Source organism: Salmo salar, chromosome ssa15, assembly GCF_905237065.1.
Source record: "Salmo salar chromosome ssa15, Ssal_v3.1, whole genome shotgun sequence".
In the NCBI taxonomy this organism is placed as follows: Eukaryota; Metazoa; Chordata; class Actinopteri; order Salmoniformes; family Salmonidae; genus Salmo; species Salmo salar.
This window is the reverse complement of record NC_059456.1, coordinates 18,698,213-18,715,587: the sequence shown is the minus strand read 5'-3', so window position 1 is coordinate 18,715,587 and position 17,375 is coordinate 18,698,213. Positions and strand designations below refer to the sequence as shown.

General features: G+C 47.7%; 1 protein-coding gene across 3 annotated transcripts in view; it reads left to right on the top strand.

Moving 5' to 3' along the window:
* The window catches only part of LOC106571013 (E3 ubiquitin-protein ligase RNF19A), a 64,337-nt gene extending 47,177 nt beyond the window's left edge, over window positions 1-17,160 (top strand). The window contains exons 8-10 of one of the 3 annotated variants that reach the window (XM_045695518.1): window positions 6,128-6,259; window positions 14,797-15,052; window positions 16,186-17,160. In XM_045695518.1, coding sequence (XP_045551474.1) covers window positions 6,128-6,259; window positions 14,797-15,052; window positions 16,186-16,492 — 695 coding nt within the window. In that variant the 3' untranslated portion in view covers window positions 16,493-17,160. Of the gene's footprint in view, window positions 1-6,127; window positions 6,260-14,775; window positions 15,053-16,185 lie in introns of all 3 variants that reach the window. The other 2 variants (XM_014143633.2, XM_045695519.1) reach the window with 2 other exon arrangements.
* The last annotated feature ends 215 nt before the right edge of the window (window positions 17,161-17,375 follow it).

Below are 17,375 nucleotides of genomic sequence, written 5' to 3'. Positions count from 1 at the left end.
GTGGGACTTCAGTCTGTTAGAGAGGACCTTGGCAAATATCTTGTAGTCCGCACAGAGCAATGCCACAGGCCTCCAGTTCTTAAGTTCACACAAGTCCCCTTTTTTGGGCAGGAGAGTCAGAGCCGCCCGACGGCAGCTCATCGGCAACTCTCCTACCCCGATGCATTCACGCAACACGCAAAAGAAGTCCTGTCCAATTATTCCCCAGAATTTTTTATAAAACTCCACTGGGAGTCCATCGACCCCCGGTGCACGACCGGGGACATCTGGGTTACGGCCTCTGCCAGTTCATGGGACAACAGAGGAACGTCCAAATCGTCCCTCTGTGCCAGAGAGAGTTTAGGGAGTTCTGTGAACAAGACCTGAGCACACAAAGGATCACACTCTTCTGCCCTATACAATTCAGTATAAAACTCCACAGTCCGCTCCCGCATCTCACCCACCACAGAGGTCACCCGCCCATCAGACAGCCGTAGACAATGCATACCCTTGGCTTCACTGCTCTGTCTTTCCAAACCAAAGAAGAAGGAGCTGGGAGCATCCATCTCCTTGAGCATGGAGAATCTAGCTCTTACAAGTGCTCCCTTTGCTTTAACCTGGAAAAAACTGCCCAGGTCCCTGCGTAATTCAGCTAAATTAGCCTGGAGGCCTACATTGCCTTGCCCCACCATCTCTACCTCCATCTCACTAATACACCGCTCTAGTTCCCCCAATACTCTCCTAGCCTCTGAGGATGAGAGAGCTGTGTATTGTTGACAGAAAAGCCGAATTTGGATTTTCCCCACATCCCACCATTGGCTCAGAGACTCATACTCCTCTATTTGCTGCCTCCACCTTTCCCAGAAGGTCTGGAAACCTGCGCAAAAAGTGGCATCTTGTAAGAGCTTTACATTGAATTTCCAATAGGATGCCTGCCGGGGCCCTGGTGAAATAGACAGCCGAGCCATGGTTATGTGATGATCGGAAAACCCCACCGGGAGAATGGTAGCGCCCAACAGCCTATTGCTCCGATTCCTAGACATATAAAACCGATCAAGTCGGGCTGCACTCACCCTAGCCCCAAAAACCTTCACCCATGTGTACTGTCTTGTGTTCGGATGTTTAGTTCTCCAAACATCCACTAAGTCGAACTGATTAATAATGTCCCTTAACACTCCCACTGACACTGAATGAGGCTCTTCCCCATTTCTGTCTTTTGTAAAATCCATTGTGCAGTTCCAGTCCCCTCCGACCACCAGTGTCTCCTCAGGCGCTACCTGTGAGAGTTCCTGTCTAAGACTCCCAAATAGAACCCCTCTTTCTCTCCCTGTGTTAGGCGCATACACATTTATAAAGACAAAACCCATGTTGTTAATTTCTGCTTTAACAACAAGGAGCCTACCCCTACACACCTCCTTTGAGGAGCACATTTTTACAGACAGACCCGGTGCAAAAAGGACTGCCACTCCTGCACTAAGATTTGTCCCATGGCTCAACACACTTGCCCCTTTCCACCAGAGCCCCCAATCGACTTCATTCAACACATCACTATGTGTCTCCTGCAGAAACAACACCTGTACTTTTTTTTGTTTTACATATTCACCCAACACACTCATCTTTCCCGCATCTCTGGCGCCATTTATATTGAGCGAGCCTACCCGTAGAGTCTCCATAAGAAGTGGGAGAAAAGCCAGCAGAGAAAAAAGACCAATAGCAAAGCTCAAAAGTCCCAGTGTCAGAAAGAAAGTATACATCTAAACAGTGTCCGAAGGTAAACCCTTACGCACTGTTGTGACCCACTTCCTCAACCTAAACCGTTTCCTGGGTGAGAGGACACCATGCCCCTCATTTTTCACAGCATGTTGTACTGATCGTACAAACTTTCTTGAATCAGGGAAAAAAGCCTCAAGATTAACTTTTTTCCCTTGGTCTCATTCAGGAACCTTGTCAGTTCTCTCAATGTGTACTTAGACCCCTCTGCTTGACTGGCTGTCAGCTCCGGGCCTATTGAAGAGGAGTCTGAAAAAATATCTCCTCATCCTCTTCCTCAGACTCACTTTCCTCCTCATCTCTATCTCCCACCCTGACCACCTGCTCTTCCTCTCTGGTCATGGCATCTCCCACAGCAACAGGCAAAATTTCCATTGTGCCTTTAACCACACCCTTTTTCCTTTTCCGCTTGGCACCCTCCTCCTCCCCCCTAGTCTCTTACACTTCCCCACTATACTCTCCTCATCCACTAGCATAACCTGACTAGACCTAGCATCCTCTACACCACCCTCCATAGCATGACTAGGCCCAGCATCATTCACACCATCCTCCATATCATAGCTAAGCCCAGCCTCAGCTACCCCACCATCTCTAGCCTGACTAGGCTTAGCCTCCACTACCCCACCATCTCTAGCCTGACTAGACCCAGCCTCCGCTACACCACCATCTCTAGCCTGACTAGACCCAGCCTCCACTACACCACCATCTCTAGTCTGACTAGACCCAGCCTCCTCTACCCCACCATCTCTAGTCTGACTAGACCCAGCCTCCGCTACCCCACCATCTCTAGCCTGACTATGCTTAGCCTCCACTACCCCACCATCTCTAGCCTGACTAGACCCAGCCTCCACTACACCACCATCTCTAGTCTGACTAGACCCAGCCTCCTCTACCCCACCATCTCTTGCCTTACTAGACCCAGCCTCAGCTACCCCACCATCCCTGGTATGACTAGGCCCAGCCTCTGCTGTCTGCATCTCATTTCCCCCTGCACTTTGACCTCGATTTCCCCCACCGGCGCTTGTACCCTCACTTTGTCTACGGCCTTTATGTGGGCACGCAAAGCTCTTATGCCCCAAATCCCCACACTCAAAACACCGTAGACTGTCTGTGCTGGCAAACCCTGCATAGAGCCCCTCCCCATGCCTCACTTTAAAATGCACATTTAGCTGTTGCTCATTGTTGTTCAGGAACATAAACACTTGCCTCCGGAACGAAACAACGTGCTTAACAGCAGCTGCCTGAAAACCTGCCGACAGTACACGAAACCCGCTAGCAAACTTACCAAAACGACTCAGCTCTTTCCTGATTTGATCGTCCGTAATAAACGGAGGTAAATTTGCAACAACTACTCTTGTCGAAGGGGTAGAAAGAGGTAAAACTGGCACCAACACATCCCTTACAAATATTCCGCTAGCAATTAGCCTACCAACCAAATTTTCTCTTTTCATGAACACCACCATCGCTTTGTTCATTCTAGAAGCAGAATGTATAAATTCAGCTCCTACCTGTTCGCTGACCGCGAGCAGAACCTCCTCCACCTTAACTCCATTCTCAGGAACACACCTGAATCCATGCCGTATCGACAGCGTCTCCTCCGCGCTAGGCTGAGAAGCCATCGCGCATACCACACCTTGCAAACCCCAGAAACCTTACTCTGTCTTCTTCCACCCTAACTCTGAAAAAAAACGGTGGATACCGCTAAAACAAATATTGCATTAACCCTCCACCATAGAAAAAAAAATGTAAGAAAAAGATCAAGAAAAGAGTCTAGAAAGTTAGTTAGGACAGAGTCCTCCGCACCAAACACTCAAACTCCAAAAAACTCCCAGCATGCAGAGAGAGAGAGAGAGAGAGAGAGAGAGAGAGAGAGAGAGAGAGAGAGAGAGAGAGAGAGAGAGAGAGAGAGAGAGAGAGAGAGAGAGAGAGAGAGAGAGAGAGAGAGAGAGAGAGAGAGAGAGAGAGAGAGAGAGAGAGAGAGAGAGAGAGAGAGAGAGAGAGAGAGAGAGAGAGGGGCCTGGCGCGCACACACACACACTCCATTGGCCAGCTGACTATCTCCTTATGGCTCTACTCGCAATCTGAGGAAAAGCTGACATGAACAAGAACCCAGCCTTCCAGCCTTCAGTGGAGAGGAACAGGAAGAGAGGAAGGGGAGGAGGAGGGGGACAGGAGGAAGAAGGGGGTTGATAAGAGGACCAGAGGACTACAGTGCAGCTAATGTGCAGAGTCCAACCTTCAGTTCAACAGCGTGGTGATGGTAGTGACACCTCAGAGGTGGCAGGGCCAAACACACACACACACACACACACACACACACACACAAAAAACACACACAAGAGAGAGAGGCAGGGCAAGACAGACAAGCAGGCTGCAGTAAGCTTCCATGGCCCAGGTTTCTGCCAGAAAGACAAGGGTTCAAATAGTATTGGTTGCATTTCATCATCCCACTGAAGGCTGGGGGGGAATCTGCACATTAGCTGCACTGTGGTCCTCTCTGCTCTTCCCCCTCTTTCCTCCTCCTCCACACATCCCCCTCTCTCTCCCTATGAAAGGACTTGTTTGTTCTCCTGGACTTTAGCGCTGACCCCTGTCTCTCTATCTATCTCTGTCTCTCTCTCTCTCTGTCTCACTCTCTCTCTCTCTCTGTCTAAATTCAATTCAAGGGGCTTTATTGGCATGGGAAACATATGTTAACATTGCCAAAGCAAGTGAAGTAGATAATATACGAAAGTGAAATAAACAATAAAAATTAACAGTAAACATTACACTCACAGAAGTTCCAAAAGAATAAAGACATTACAAATGTCATATTATGTATTTATATACAGTGTTTTAACGATGTGCAAATGGTTAAAGTACAAAAGGGAAAATTAATAAACAGAAATATAGTTTATATTTACAATGGTGTTTGTTCTTCACTGGTTGCCCTTTTCTGGTGGCAACAGGTCACACATCTTGCTGCTGTGATGGCACACTGGTATTTCACACAATAGATATAGGAGTTTATCAAATTGGATTTGTTTTAATTCTTTGGGTCTATGTAATCTGAGGGAAATATGTGTCTCTAATATGGGCATACATTTGGCAGGAGGTTAGGAAGTGCAGCTCAGTTTCCACCTCATTTTGTGGGCAGTGTGCACATAGCCTGTCTTCTCTTGAGAGCCAGGTCTGCCTTCTGCAGCCTTTTTCAATAGCAAGGCTATGCTCACTGAGTCTGTACATAGTCAAAGCTTTCCTTAAGTTTGGGTTAGTCACAGTGGTCAGATATTCTGCCTCTGTGTACTCTCTGTTTAGGTCCAAATATCATTCTAGTTTGCTCAGTTTTTTTGTTAATTCTTTCCAACGTGTCAAGTAATTATCTTTTAGTTTTCTCATGATTTGGTTGGGTCTAATTGTGTTGCTGTCATGTGGCTCTGTGGGGTCTGTTTGTGTTTGTAAACAGAGCCCCAGGACCAGCTTGCTTAGGGGACTCTTCTCCAGGTTCATCTCTCTGTAGGTGATTGTAGAAATTAACGTCTCTTTTCTGGATTTTGATAACTAGCGGGTATCGGCCTAATTCTGCTCTGCATGCATTATTTGTTGTTTTAAGATGTACACAGAGGATATTTTTTGCAGAATTCTGTATGCAGAGTCTCAATTTGGTGTTTGTCCCATTTTGTGAAATCTTGGTTGGTGAGCGGACTCCAGACCTCACAAACATAAAGGGCAATGGGTTCTATAAATGATTCAAGTATTTTTAGCCAGATCCTAATTGGTATGTTGAATTTTATGTTCCTTTTGATGGCATAGAAGGCCCTTCTTGCCTTGTCTCTCAGATCGCTCACAGCTTTGTGGAAGTTACCTGTGGCGCTGATGTTTAGGCCGAGGTATGTATTGTTTTGTTTTTTTGTGTGTGCTCTAGGGCAACGGTCTCTCTCTCTCTCTCATCCGCCCCCATGCACTGGTTTCACCCTGTCTGTGGGTCATTGATGTGTGTTCCAGTGTTGTGTTAATGTCAACGAGATAGCCTTTTGTTTGTGATAACACCAACTTGGTTTGATGTTGTCTGATGCAGCTCTCTACCCTGAGATCTTTGTACATCAGGTTAGGTTCATAGCAGGTGAGGAGGAGTTTGATGTACTGGGGTAGAGGGTACAAATCCCACATAGTACATAGTGTAATTTTGTAAATGTATTGTTAATTCTTCATATTATGGCCTAACAATCACATACATACATGCATACATGCATACATACATACATACATACGTACATACGTACATACATACATACATACATACATACATACATACATACATACATACATACATACATACATACATGTTTAATATCAGGAATGTCACAATCATCTGTCTCTTACTTCCTGTGTCCTGTAGGGGTTGGCGTCCCGTTGATGTTGACGTATGTTTACGGTGTCGTCCCCATGTCGCTCTGTCGGAACGGATTGTGCCGACCGCGTAATGAGCCTCCGGAAACACACACGATACAACTGGAAGACCTGGCCAGCTGTAAGGGTTCTTACTATATTGTATAGGTCACTATAATGTATATACAAAAGTATGTGGACACCCCTTCAAATTAGTGGATTCGGCTATTTCAGCCACACCCATTGCTGACTGGTTTATAAAATCGAGTACACCGCCATGCAATCTCCATAGACAAACATTGGCAGTAGAATGGCCTTACTGAAGAGCTCAGTGACTTTCAACGTGGCACCGTCATAGGATGCCACCTTTCCAACAAGTCAGTTTGTCAAATTTCTGCCCTGCTAGAGCTGCCCCCGGTCAACTGTAAGTGCTGTCATTGTGAAGTGGAAACGTCTAGGAGCAACAACGGCTCAGCCGCGAAGTGGTAGGCCACACAAGCTCACAGAACGAGATCACTGAGTGCTGAAGCGCGTAGCGCATAAAAGTCCTCTGTTGCAAAACTCACTACCGAGTTCCAAACTGCCTCTGGATGCAATGTCAGCACATTAACTGTTAGTCAGGAGTCTAATCGCCCAAGATCAGTGCCTGACCTCACTGCTCTTGTGGCTGAATGGAAGCAAGTCCCTGCAGCAATGTTCCAACATCTATAGGAAAGCCTTCCCAGAAGAGTGGAGGCTTTTATAGCAGCAAAGGGGGGGACCAACTCCATGTTAATGCCCATGATTTTGGAATGAGATGTTCGGGGAGCAGGTGTCCACATACTTTTGGTCATGTAGTGTATATACTAGATATATACTGTATATTATTACTAATTATAAACTAGGTGGTTCAAGCCCTGAATGCTGATTGGCTGACAGCCGTGGTATATCAGACCGTATACCATGGGTATGACAACCATTTATTTTTACTGCTCTAATTACGTTGGTAACCAGTTTATAATAGTAATAAGGCACCTTGGGGGTTTGTGGTATGTAGCCAATATACCACGGTTAAGGGCTGTGTCCAGGCACTCCGCGTTGCGTCTTGCATAAGAACAGACCTTAGCCGTGGTATATTAGCCCTATACCACACCTCCTCTGGCCTTATTGCTTAACTATAATCCATTTTCTAATTCAAATACTTGTTTCGACCTATCATTTGGGGGGGGGGGGTTTCACTAAAGACTGCATACTGTCAGAATTACCAATCAAAAACATCTGTTGGAGGCAAACTCTCCCACCCTCTGGTTATTCTCGCTTCTCTTCCTCATGAAGTCACTAGTCTAGCTCTCCCGCTCACAAGCGAACAACAGCTGCTGAGCGTAAGTCTTCAGAACATGTCGAGAGATTTAGTACTAACCCGGAAAGTTTTTTTGTTTTCGAGTAGAAATTCAAACGTCTACTTCTCAGTCTCCATTGGTAGCTAGCGTCACTGCTAGCTATTGAGACTCGGTTAGCCCACGCTGCAAGGCTAACTTGGCTAGCTCCCTGAGAGCCAGCTTACCTCACTAGCATACCCTACTTGCAACACGGTAGCTTTGCTAGCTCCCATCTAGTCTAGTTAACCTACTTTCACTCGGTTTCCTTCAACCAGCACTGAGCTAGCCACGGCACACCTGTTAGCTAGCTAACGCCCCAGTAGCCTCGCGGCTATAGCATTATACAGTGTTCAATATTGCTAGCTGTTAGCCACAAGGCTCCTAACTACCTTGCCCCACTAGCCTGGGGCTTTAGCCGTTATACAGTGCTCAATATTGCTAGCATTAGCCACAAGGCTAACTAGTTAGCTTGGTTTGTCATTTACACTAGCAACTTTTTTGTTAGCCACCAGCAGCAGGCCTTCTAACTAGCTAGGCCACGCCATCTGCAGGTTGTTCTTTCAACAGGCATTGCTCGGTTCCCTAGCCTTGTCCCAAGCACTGGCCACTGCTATCCCATTCCAGGACGAGCCTAGATGAGCCTAGCACAACCCCTATGTTCTTGTGCTTGCTGCTCCATGATAGCGGGGAAATATTCCCACAGGCTATAAATTAATTGCTTGGGTAGGGAACATGCCCAAGAGGCGCTTCTATCTTGTTCATCCCTCTTGCCTCTGAGCCAACAGATACAGCTGAGGCTCAGCTCTGTTCAACTGAGCCCAGTTGGGCTGAGGTTATGGATACCTCGACTCTCCCCACACTGTCTGACGACGTAGTGTCAGGGGAAGGCAAGTTAGGGGATGACGATGGGATCAAGTCCTTGAGATAACGCAGGAGTTGGGAACTTACAACCCTATTCTCCCACCCTCTGACTCGACATTGAGTGGCTGTCTTCTGTAGGGACTCCAGTCCCACACAGCCCTATAAAGGAACTGCTTCCACCAGCATTAGCTTGCTCATGGGATAAACCCCTCACTAGCAGAATTATTGCTAAGGGTACCCCAAGCCTGGATATGCACCATATGGAGGAATCTGGAATTGGCAACACGTCACTGACTCACCACCTCAGCCACTCTCGCCGTGTTACTAACGACACCAGCCATGTTACTAACGACACCAGCCGCGTTACTAACGACACCAGCCGCGTTACTAACGACACCAGCCGCGTTACTAACGACACCAGCCGCGTTACTAACGACACCAGTCGCGTTACTAACGACACCAGCCGCGTTACTAACGACACCAGCCGCGTTACTAACGACACCAGCCGCGTTACTAACGACACCAGTCGCGTTACTAATGACACCAGCCGCGTTACTAACGACACCAGACACGTACTTGGCCTTAGCCCAAGCAATTAGAGCCCTCAACGTGACCTCTTTTATTGATGTGTTATTAGGCTGAGCTACTGGAGGGGAAGCAACTGAACTAGCCTGGGTTACTGGAACGGGAAGGGAAGCAACTGGACTAGCCTGGGTTACTGGAACGGGAAGGGAAGCAACTGGACTAGCCTGGGTTACTGGAGCAGGGAGAGAAGCAACTGGACTAGCCTGGGTTACTGGAGCAGGAGAGGAAGCAACTGGACTAGCCTGGTTTACTGGAGCAGGAGGGGAAGCAACTGGACTAGCCTGGGTTACTGGAGCAGGAGGGGAGCAACTGGACTAGCCTGGGTTACTGGAGCAGGAGGGGAAGCAACTGGACTAGCCTGGGTTACTGGAGCAGGAGGGGATGCAACTGGACTAGCCTGGTTTACTGGAGCAGGAGGGGAAGCAACTGGACTAGCCTGGGTTACTGGAGCAGGAGGGGAAGCAACTGGACTAGCCTGGGTTACTGGAGCAGGAGGGGAAGCAACTGGACTAGCCTGGGTTACTGGAGCAGGAGGGGAACCAACTGGACTAGCCTGGGTTACTGGAGCAGGAGGGGAAGCAACTGGACTAGCCTGGGTCACTGGAGCAGGAGAGGAAGCAACTGGACTAGCCTAGGTTACTGGAGCAGGAGGGGAACCAACTGGACTAGCCTGGGTTACTGGAGCAGGAGGGGATGCAACTGGACTAGCCTGGGTTACTGGAGCAGGAGGGGAGCAACTGGACTAGCCTGGGTTACTGGAGCAGGAGGGGAAGCAACTGGACTAGCCTGGGTTACTGGAGCAGGAGGGGAAGCAACTGGACTAGCCTGGGTTACTGGAGCAGGAGGGGAAGCAACTGGACTAGCCTGGGTTACTGGAGCAGGAGGGGAAGCAACTGGACTAGCCTGGGTTACTGGAGCAGGAGGGGAAGCAACTGGACTAGCCTGGGTTACTGGAGCAGGAGGGGAAGCAACTGGACTAGCCTGGGTTACTGGAGCAGGAGGGGAAGCAACTGGACTAGCCTGGGTTACTGGAGCAGGAGGGGAAGCAACTGGACTCAGACACCCTTTTTTTTACCCCTTTTTTTCTCCCCATTTTCGTGGTCTTGTTTGATCGCTGCAACTCCCATATACGGATTCGGAAGAGGCGAAGGTCGAGAGCCATGCGTCCTCCGAAAAACAACCCAACCAAGCCGCACTGCTTCTTGACACAATGCACATCCGACCCGGAAGCCAGCCGCACCAATGTGTCGGAGGAAACACCGTACACCTGGCGACCTGGTCAACGTGCACTGTGCCCGGCCCGCCACAGGAGTCGCTAGTGTGCGATAAGACAAGGACATCCCTGCCGGCCAAACCCTCCTTAAATCGGACGACGCTGGGCCAATTGTGCGCCGCCCATGGGCCTCCCGGTCGTGGCCGGCTGCGACAGAGCCTGGGCTCGAACCCAGAATCTCTGGTGGCACAGCTAGCACTGCAATGCAGTGCCTTAGACCACTGCACCACCCGGGTAGACCCAGATGCTTGATAGGAGATCTGTATGATTACAAACCTGAGCCTCCCTGCTTCCCGTAGTGCCATCCAAAGCCGTGGTCGTACCATGAACCTAGGGTGGTAGGAGAAAGGGAACTTTGGCTACTCTTATCCAGCTTAACCCCCTAGTCTATTGATGCACCTGTGGGTCAATCTAAGTAACATAATAAAAATAAATCACCATCAAAATCTGTCAGTTAGAGATATCGTTTTGTTGTTGTTGTTGTTGTATGGGCGTCTCAATCCACTGCATCCGACTAGGTCACCCTTCCGCGTCTGTGGTGGAAAGTGGCCGAGCTACAGAGCTGTTTGTCAGACCAGGAGACATTCACGAAAACGTCTGTAGCATCAGAACTAACTAATATGACCACTCTGTAGAAAGGTGAGACTCTCAAGAATATGAAGGTGTTCTACGCTTTGCTCTACAACAACCACAAGTGTCACGGGAATCGTCTAACGGTAACTGATAGAAATGAATGGAAGTATGGAGGTAGTTTACTGCCAATAACAATACGGGGTTAAATATGTGTTTAAAAAAAAACATTTCCTGAGATTTCCTATACAGTGCCTTCGGAAAATATTCGAACCCCTTGACTTTTTCCAGCCTTTTTCTAAAATGTATTAAATTGTTTTTGTCCCTCATCATTCTACACCCAATACCCCATAATGATGAAGTAAAAACAGGTTTTTAGACATGTTTGGTAATTTATTAAAAATAAAAAACGGAAATGTTATATTTACATAAGTATTCAGACCCTTAACTCAGTACTTTGTTGAAGCACTTTTGGCAGCGATTACAGCATTGAGTCTTCTTGGGTATGACGTTACAAGCGTGGCACACCTGTATTTGGGGAGTTTCTCCCATTCTTCTCTGTAGATCCTCTCAAGCTCTGTCAGGTTGGATGGGGAGAGTTGCTGCGCAGCTATTTTCAGGTCTCTTCAGAGATGTTCGATCAGGTTCAAGTCCGGGCTCTGGTTGGGCCACTCGAGGACATTCAGAGACTTGTCCCAAAGCCACTCCTGCGTTGTCATGGCTGTGTGCTTACGGTCGTTGTCCAGTTGGAAGGTGAACCTTCACCCCAGTCTGAGGTCCTGAGCGCTCTGAAGCAGGTTTTCATCAAGGATCTCTTTGTACTTTGCTCCGTTCATCTTTCCCTCGATCCTGACTAGTCTCCCAGTCCCAGCTGCTGAAAAACATCCCCACAGTAAGATGCTGCCACAACCATGCTTAGGGATGGTGACAGGTTTCCTCCAGACGTGACACTTGGCATTCGGAAAAATAGTTACATCTTGGTTTCAACGGACCAGAGGATCTTGTTTCTTTTAGGTGCCTTTTGGCAAACTCCAAGCGGGCTGTCATGTGCCTTTTACTGAGGAGTGGCTCAACACAGTCCTGTTTCGGAGGTCTATGGAAAATTCCTTCGGCCTCATGGCTTGGTTTTTGCTCCGACATGCACTGTCAACTGTGGGACCTTATATAGACAGGTGTGTGCCTTTCCAAATCATGCCCGATCAATTGAATTTACCACAGGTGGACTGCATTCAAGTTGTAGAAACATCTCAAGGATGATCAATGGAAACAGGATGCACCTGAGCTCAATTTCGAGTCTCATAGCAAAGGGGCTGAATATTTATATGTAAATAAGGTATTTCTGTTTTTTTATTTTTAATAAATGTGCAGACATTTCTAACAACCTGTTTTCTCTTTGTCATTAAGGAGTATTGTGATGTCATTATGGGGTATTGTGATGTCATTATGGGGTATTGTGATGTCATTATGGAGTATTGTGTGTAGATTGATGAGGATCCTTTTTTTATTTAATCCATTTTAGAAAATGGCTGTAATGTGAAAACGGTATACACCGATCCGGTTCTCCAGGCAGAGGGTGCTGCTACTCTGTAAAAAGGCAAGGGGGAACCTTAAACCACTTCGCCCTACGGGAGGACAGGATTCCAGGGTTCACTGGGAAACCCCCTCAGCCCTTTTTAGGATTCTGAGGGGTGTTTTTGTTCCTCCATTTGGCAAAAATGACTTGGTTAGGTTACGGAGAACACTCCATTGAGCTAGACATCAGTCGGAGGGGGGGTGTCAGAGCCTCAGACGGGTATCTGGTACTCCAGAGTCCACAAAGCCTCGGCTTATCCTCGTCCCCTTTTTTACTGTGATTGGTTCACACATCCGGGCCACTGCCTGCTCTACCTCCCTATGTCACGGGAGCGAGCGGCTGACAAACTATCTTTGCTCTTGAATTCTGTCCTCCATTGATCAGGGCCAAGACATACCAGTGATGTGGCTGTCCTACTGAGCATGATTAGGAATATTGAACTGCAGTTGCTTCCTTCTTCCTATTTTACATCATGGCACTGGCTGCTCTGTTCCCGAGAGCCCGCTTCCCGCATATATCAATCCTGACTTACTGCATCCTGGTAGACGTGACAATCTGATAGGGAGAGACCCCATCCGCTAACACGGTGACCAGGCCGTTTGGGGTTGAAAGAGCTGACTCACCCAGGCAAAGTGGGTGGTTCCGTATGCTTTCCCTCCTCATCTTCGAGCCCCTCCATGACAAATAATTTTCCAGTTTGGCAGTTTTACAACCCTGCTTATGACCAGTTCTTGCAGCTATCGTCACACGGAACATAATACTTCTTCATCCTCCCCCAGATGCTTTAGCCCTTGGTGCATAGCCGGTGAGCAAGACTAAAAATATATATATTTTTAAATTACAACAGAAAAGAGACTGGTATGAGTGGACTGTGATCTACCAGCCACTGTTCGCGGCAACAGTCTGCCCAGGGGTTTGTTTTTCCAGGTTAATGTACCTGAACCCATCTTTGGCCAGGGTCAACTTTTTCAATAGTCGCACCTTGAAACCTATGGCTTTTTCACCTGTCGCCTTCCCTTGAAGTACGTCCCCGTCCTTATCCAGTGTGTGTGATTAGCTTCCACTTGGATTGTAGGAGAGATCGGGCAAGGGTATCTTGCTCTTCGCTCACTGGGTTACCACCCTTGGAAGAGGGTGGGACTTTCTCTTCTCTTCGCTCACTGGCTTACCACCCTTAGAAGAGGGTGGGACTTTCTCTTCTCTTCCCTCACTGGGTTACCACCCTTGGAAGTGGGTGGGACTTTCTCTTCTCTTCGCTCACTGGGTTACCACCCGTGGAAGAGGGTGGGCCTTTCTCTTCTCTTCGCTCACTTGGTTACCACCCATGGAAGAGGGTGGGCCTTTCTCTTCTCTTCGCTCACTGGGTTACCACCCATGGAAGAGGGTGGGCCTTTCTCTTCTCTTCGCTCACTGGGTTACCACCCATGGAAGAGGGTGGGCCTTTCTCTTCTCTTCGCTCACTGGGTTACCACCCCTGGAAGAGGGTGGGCCTTTCTCTTCTCTTCGCTCACTGGGTTACCACCCATGGAAGAGGGTGGGCCTTTCTCTTCTCTTCGCTCACTGGGTTACCACCCCTGGAAGAGGGTGGGCCTTTCTGTTTCCCACTTCACCCTGCCGGATCATGGAGACCATTTTAGATGTATTTATAATGGCGAGGTGGATAGCTGTCTCATTATGCTGAAATTTGAGCCACGTATTAATCTGTCCCTCCCATAGTTAAGAAGATTTTCCTTAGGGGTTGTCTCTGCACCTTCTTGGTGCGTACTCCTTTTCGTTTCGGGACCTCTGACCTATGAATCCCTACATGACCCTAATCTAATGCTATATCAGTGTCTTGTTCTAAATAATCTCAAATTAATAAAACCTACAGATTGATTTATGGATGGTGAATGAGAATATTGAGGTACTGTAATACTGTTGTATGACGGTTTCCTATTCTGATACTAACTGTTTCCTGGTTTCCTAATCTGATGCTGAGTGTTTGCCGGTTTCCTAATCTGATGCTGACTGTTTCCTGGTTTCCTAATCTGATGCTGACTGTTTCCTGGTTTCCTAATCTGATGCTGAGTGTTTGCTGGTTTCCTAATCTGATGCTGAGTGTTTCCTGGTTTCCTAATCTGATGCTGACTGTTTCCTGGTTTCCTAATCTGATGCTGAGTGTTTGCTGGTTTCCTAATCTGATGCTGACTGTTTCCTGGTTTCCTAATCTGATGCTGACTGTTTCCTGGTTTCCTAATCTGATGCTGAGTGTTTGCTGGTTTCCTAATCTGATGCTGAGTGTTTGCTGGTTTCCTAATCTGATGCTGAGTGTTTCCTGGTTTCCTAATCTGATGCTGAGTGTTTGCTGGTTTCCTAATCTGATGCTAACTGTTTGCTATTCTGATGCTGTCGGTTTCTTGGTTTCCTAATCTGATGCGGTTTCTGAACTTCTCTTGAAGATCTTCTATTCTCTCATGTAGTCAGCGACCACTGGCCGGAACTGGGCGGCCAGACCAACCCCACTCTCAGCAACACCAGTGTCCAGGAAGTCCTGCAGGATGTTAGGATCAGCGTACAGGAAGTCTGTGTACTCCCCAACACCTGCAGTGCCGCCACGACCTCGAAACCAGACACCTGCGTGGGATTGGATGAGCAACAGGACAGCCAATCAGACTGTGAAGGAGCTGGGGTTGGGGGTGCTGGGATGCTGCATGACTCAAACGCATTCTCCTTGCGGTGAGTGAATCTTGTCATATATTTTTCGATTATTTATTTAATGAGCCTATTTTCTTTTTTTTAAATGTTTCAATACAGGTCAGTTCGATACAAATTAATGTATCCCCTCAGTTAAGAGAAACCAGTCAGTTCAATACAAATTCAATCGATTACAGAGACGGAATACAATATGGAAGTTTATTGAATAGTTTGGGGGTAGACGTCGTCTCCGAGGTGCTGATGACAGGTTGCCCTATTCTGGGCAGCTGGCATCGAAACCCCCACACACTGGCCTGAATGCCAAGCGTCACGTCTGGAGGAAACCTGGCACCATCCCTACAGTGAAGCATGGTGGTGGCAGCATCATGCTGTGGGGATGTTTTTCACCTGCAGGGACTGGGAGACTAGGCAGGATCGAGGGAAAGATGAACGGAGCAAAGTACAGAGAGACTCTTGATGAAAACCTGCCACAGAGTGCTCAGGACCTCAGACTGGGGCGAAGGTTCACCTTCCAACAGGACAACGACCCTAACCACATAGCCAACACAACACAGGAATGGCTTCAGGACAAGTCTCTGAATGTCCTTGAGTGGCCCAGCCAGAGCCCGGACTTGAACCCGATCGAACATCTCTAGAGAGACCTGAAAATAGCTGTGCAGCGACGCTCCCCATCCAACCTCACAGAGCTTGAGAGGTTCTGCAGAGAAGAATGGGAGAAACTCCCCAAATACAGGTCTGCCAAGCTTGTAGCGTCAAACCCAAGAAGACTTGAGTCTGTAGTCGCTGCCAAAGGTGCTTCAACAAAGTACTGAGTAAAGGGTCTGAATACTTATGTAAATGTGATATTTAAGTTTTTTTATTTTTAATAAATATGCGAACATTTCTAAAAACCTGTTTTTGCTACATCGTTATGGAGTATTCGGTGTAGAATGAGGGCAGGGAAACAATTTTATCCATTTTAGAATAAGGCTGTAACGTAACAAAATGTGGAAAAAGTCAAGGGGTCTGAATACTTTCTGAATGCACTGTAGATATCATTTCAATATCCTTCTCTGACTCTGAGTTATTCCTTTGATGTAATCTGCCCCATTTTATATATACATTTCTGAAATGTATCAGACCCATTCTTAATGTTATTCATGTCACTGTTTTAGGGAAGGAACAAACATTGAGGTGCGTGTGGAGATCGAGGCCCAACCTCGAGGTGCCCGCCAGTCCAGCCTGAGTAGTGTCCTGTCCATCCGTAGCCTATCAGCCGAGTCCCTGGACCGTATCCACTCAATAGACCATGCACACTCGCAAGATCACCTTGGCCACTCCCACTCCAGGGAACACCTGGACTCCGCCCACTCCCAGGAATACCTGTGTGCCTCTGAACATGAAGGAGAGGGAGAAGAAGAGGGAGGAGAAGAGGAAGGAAGAGGAAGAGACAGAGGAAGCAGGGACCACCTGCCTGTTTGAGTCGGACAATATCTGTGCTCCACCTACTCTGTAGACCACACCCTGCTTCCACTACAGGCTCCTCCCGCCAGCTCCACCCTCTGAGGAAGAGAGAGGAACATGGGGCGAGAGAAGAGGGAGAAATTGAAATAGAGAATGAAAGAGAAAGTGTGTGTGTGTGTGTGTGTGTGAAAGAGAAAGTCTCTGCGTGAGGGAGGGAGAGAGAGAGAGCGAGCCACGCAAGGATGGACAGAAAACATCGACACAAACCAGATAAATGACTGAACTGTTGATTGACTAGTTTAGGTGGCTGTTAACCTCCAGTTTATTTTACTGTTGTCCTTTCAGAAGATGCTGCTTTCCCTGCTCTGACACTGGTCTATTTTAAATGATTATTACCAAAGCCCTTACCCACGTATTTATAGTGACATGTGGCCGTGTGTCTCATAGATGAGGCCCTGACCCTAGATCAGTGCTGCTACCGTGTGAGAGGCGCTTGATGAATATGTCTAATAAAACATGTAACAGGATTTGTTTAAAGGTTAGTTCTGTAAAGGGGTTAGCCATATGTAACGTGATGCTGCAACTCCTCATGTCCTGACACTGATTGAATCCCCGAGCTGGCGAGGTAAAAATCTGTCGTTCTGCCCCTGAACAAGGCAGTTAACCCACTGTTCCCCGGGCGCCGAAGACGTGGATGTTGATTAAGGCAGCCCCCCCCACACCTCTCTGATTCAGAGGGGTTGGGTTAAATGTTGAAGACACATTTTATTTAACTAGGCAAGTCAGTTAAGAACAAATTCTTATTTACAATGACAACCTAGGAAGAGTGGGTTAACTGCCTTGTTCAGAGGCAGAACGACAGATTTTTACCTTGTCAGCTCTGGGATTTGATCTTGCAACC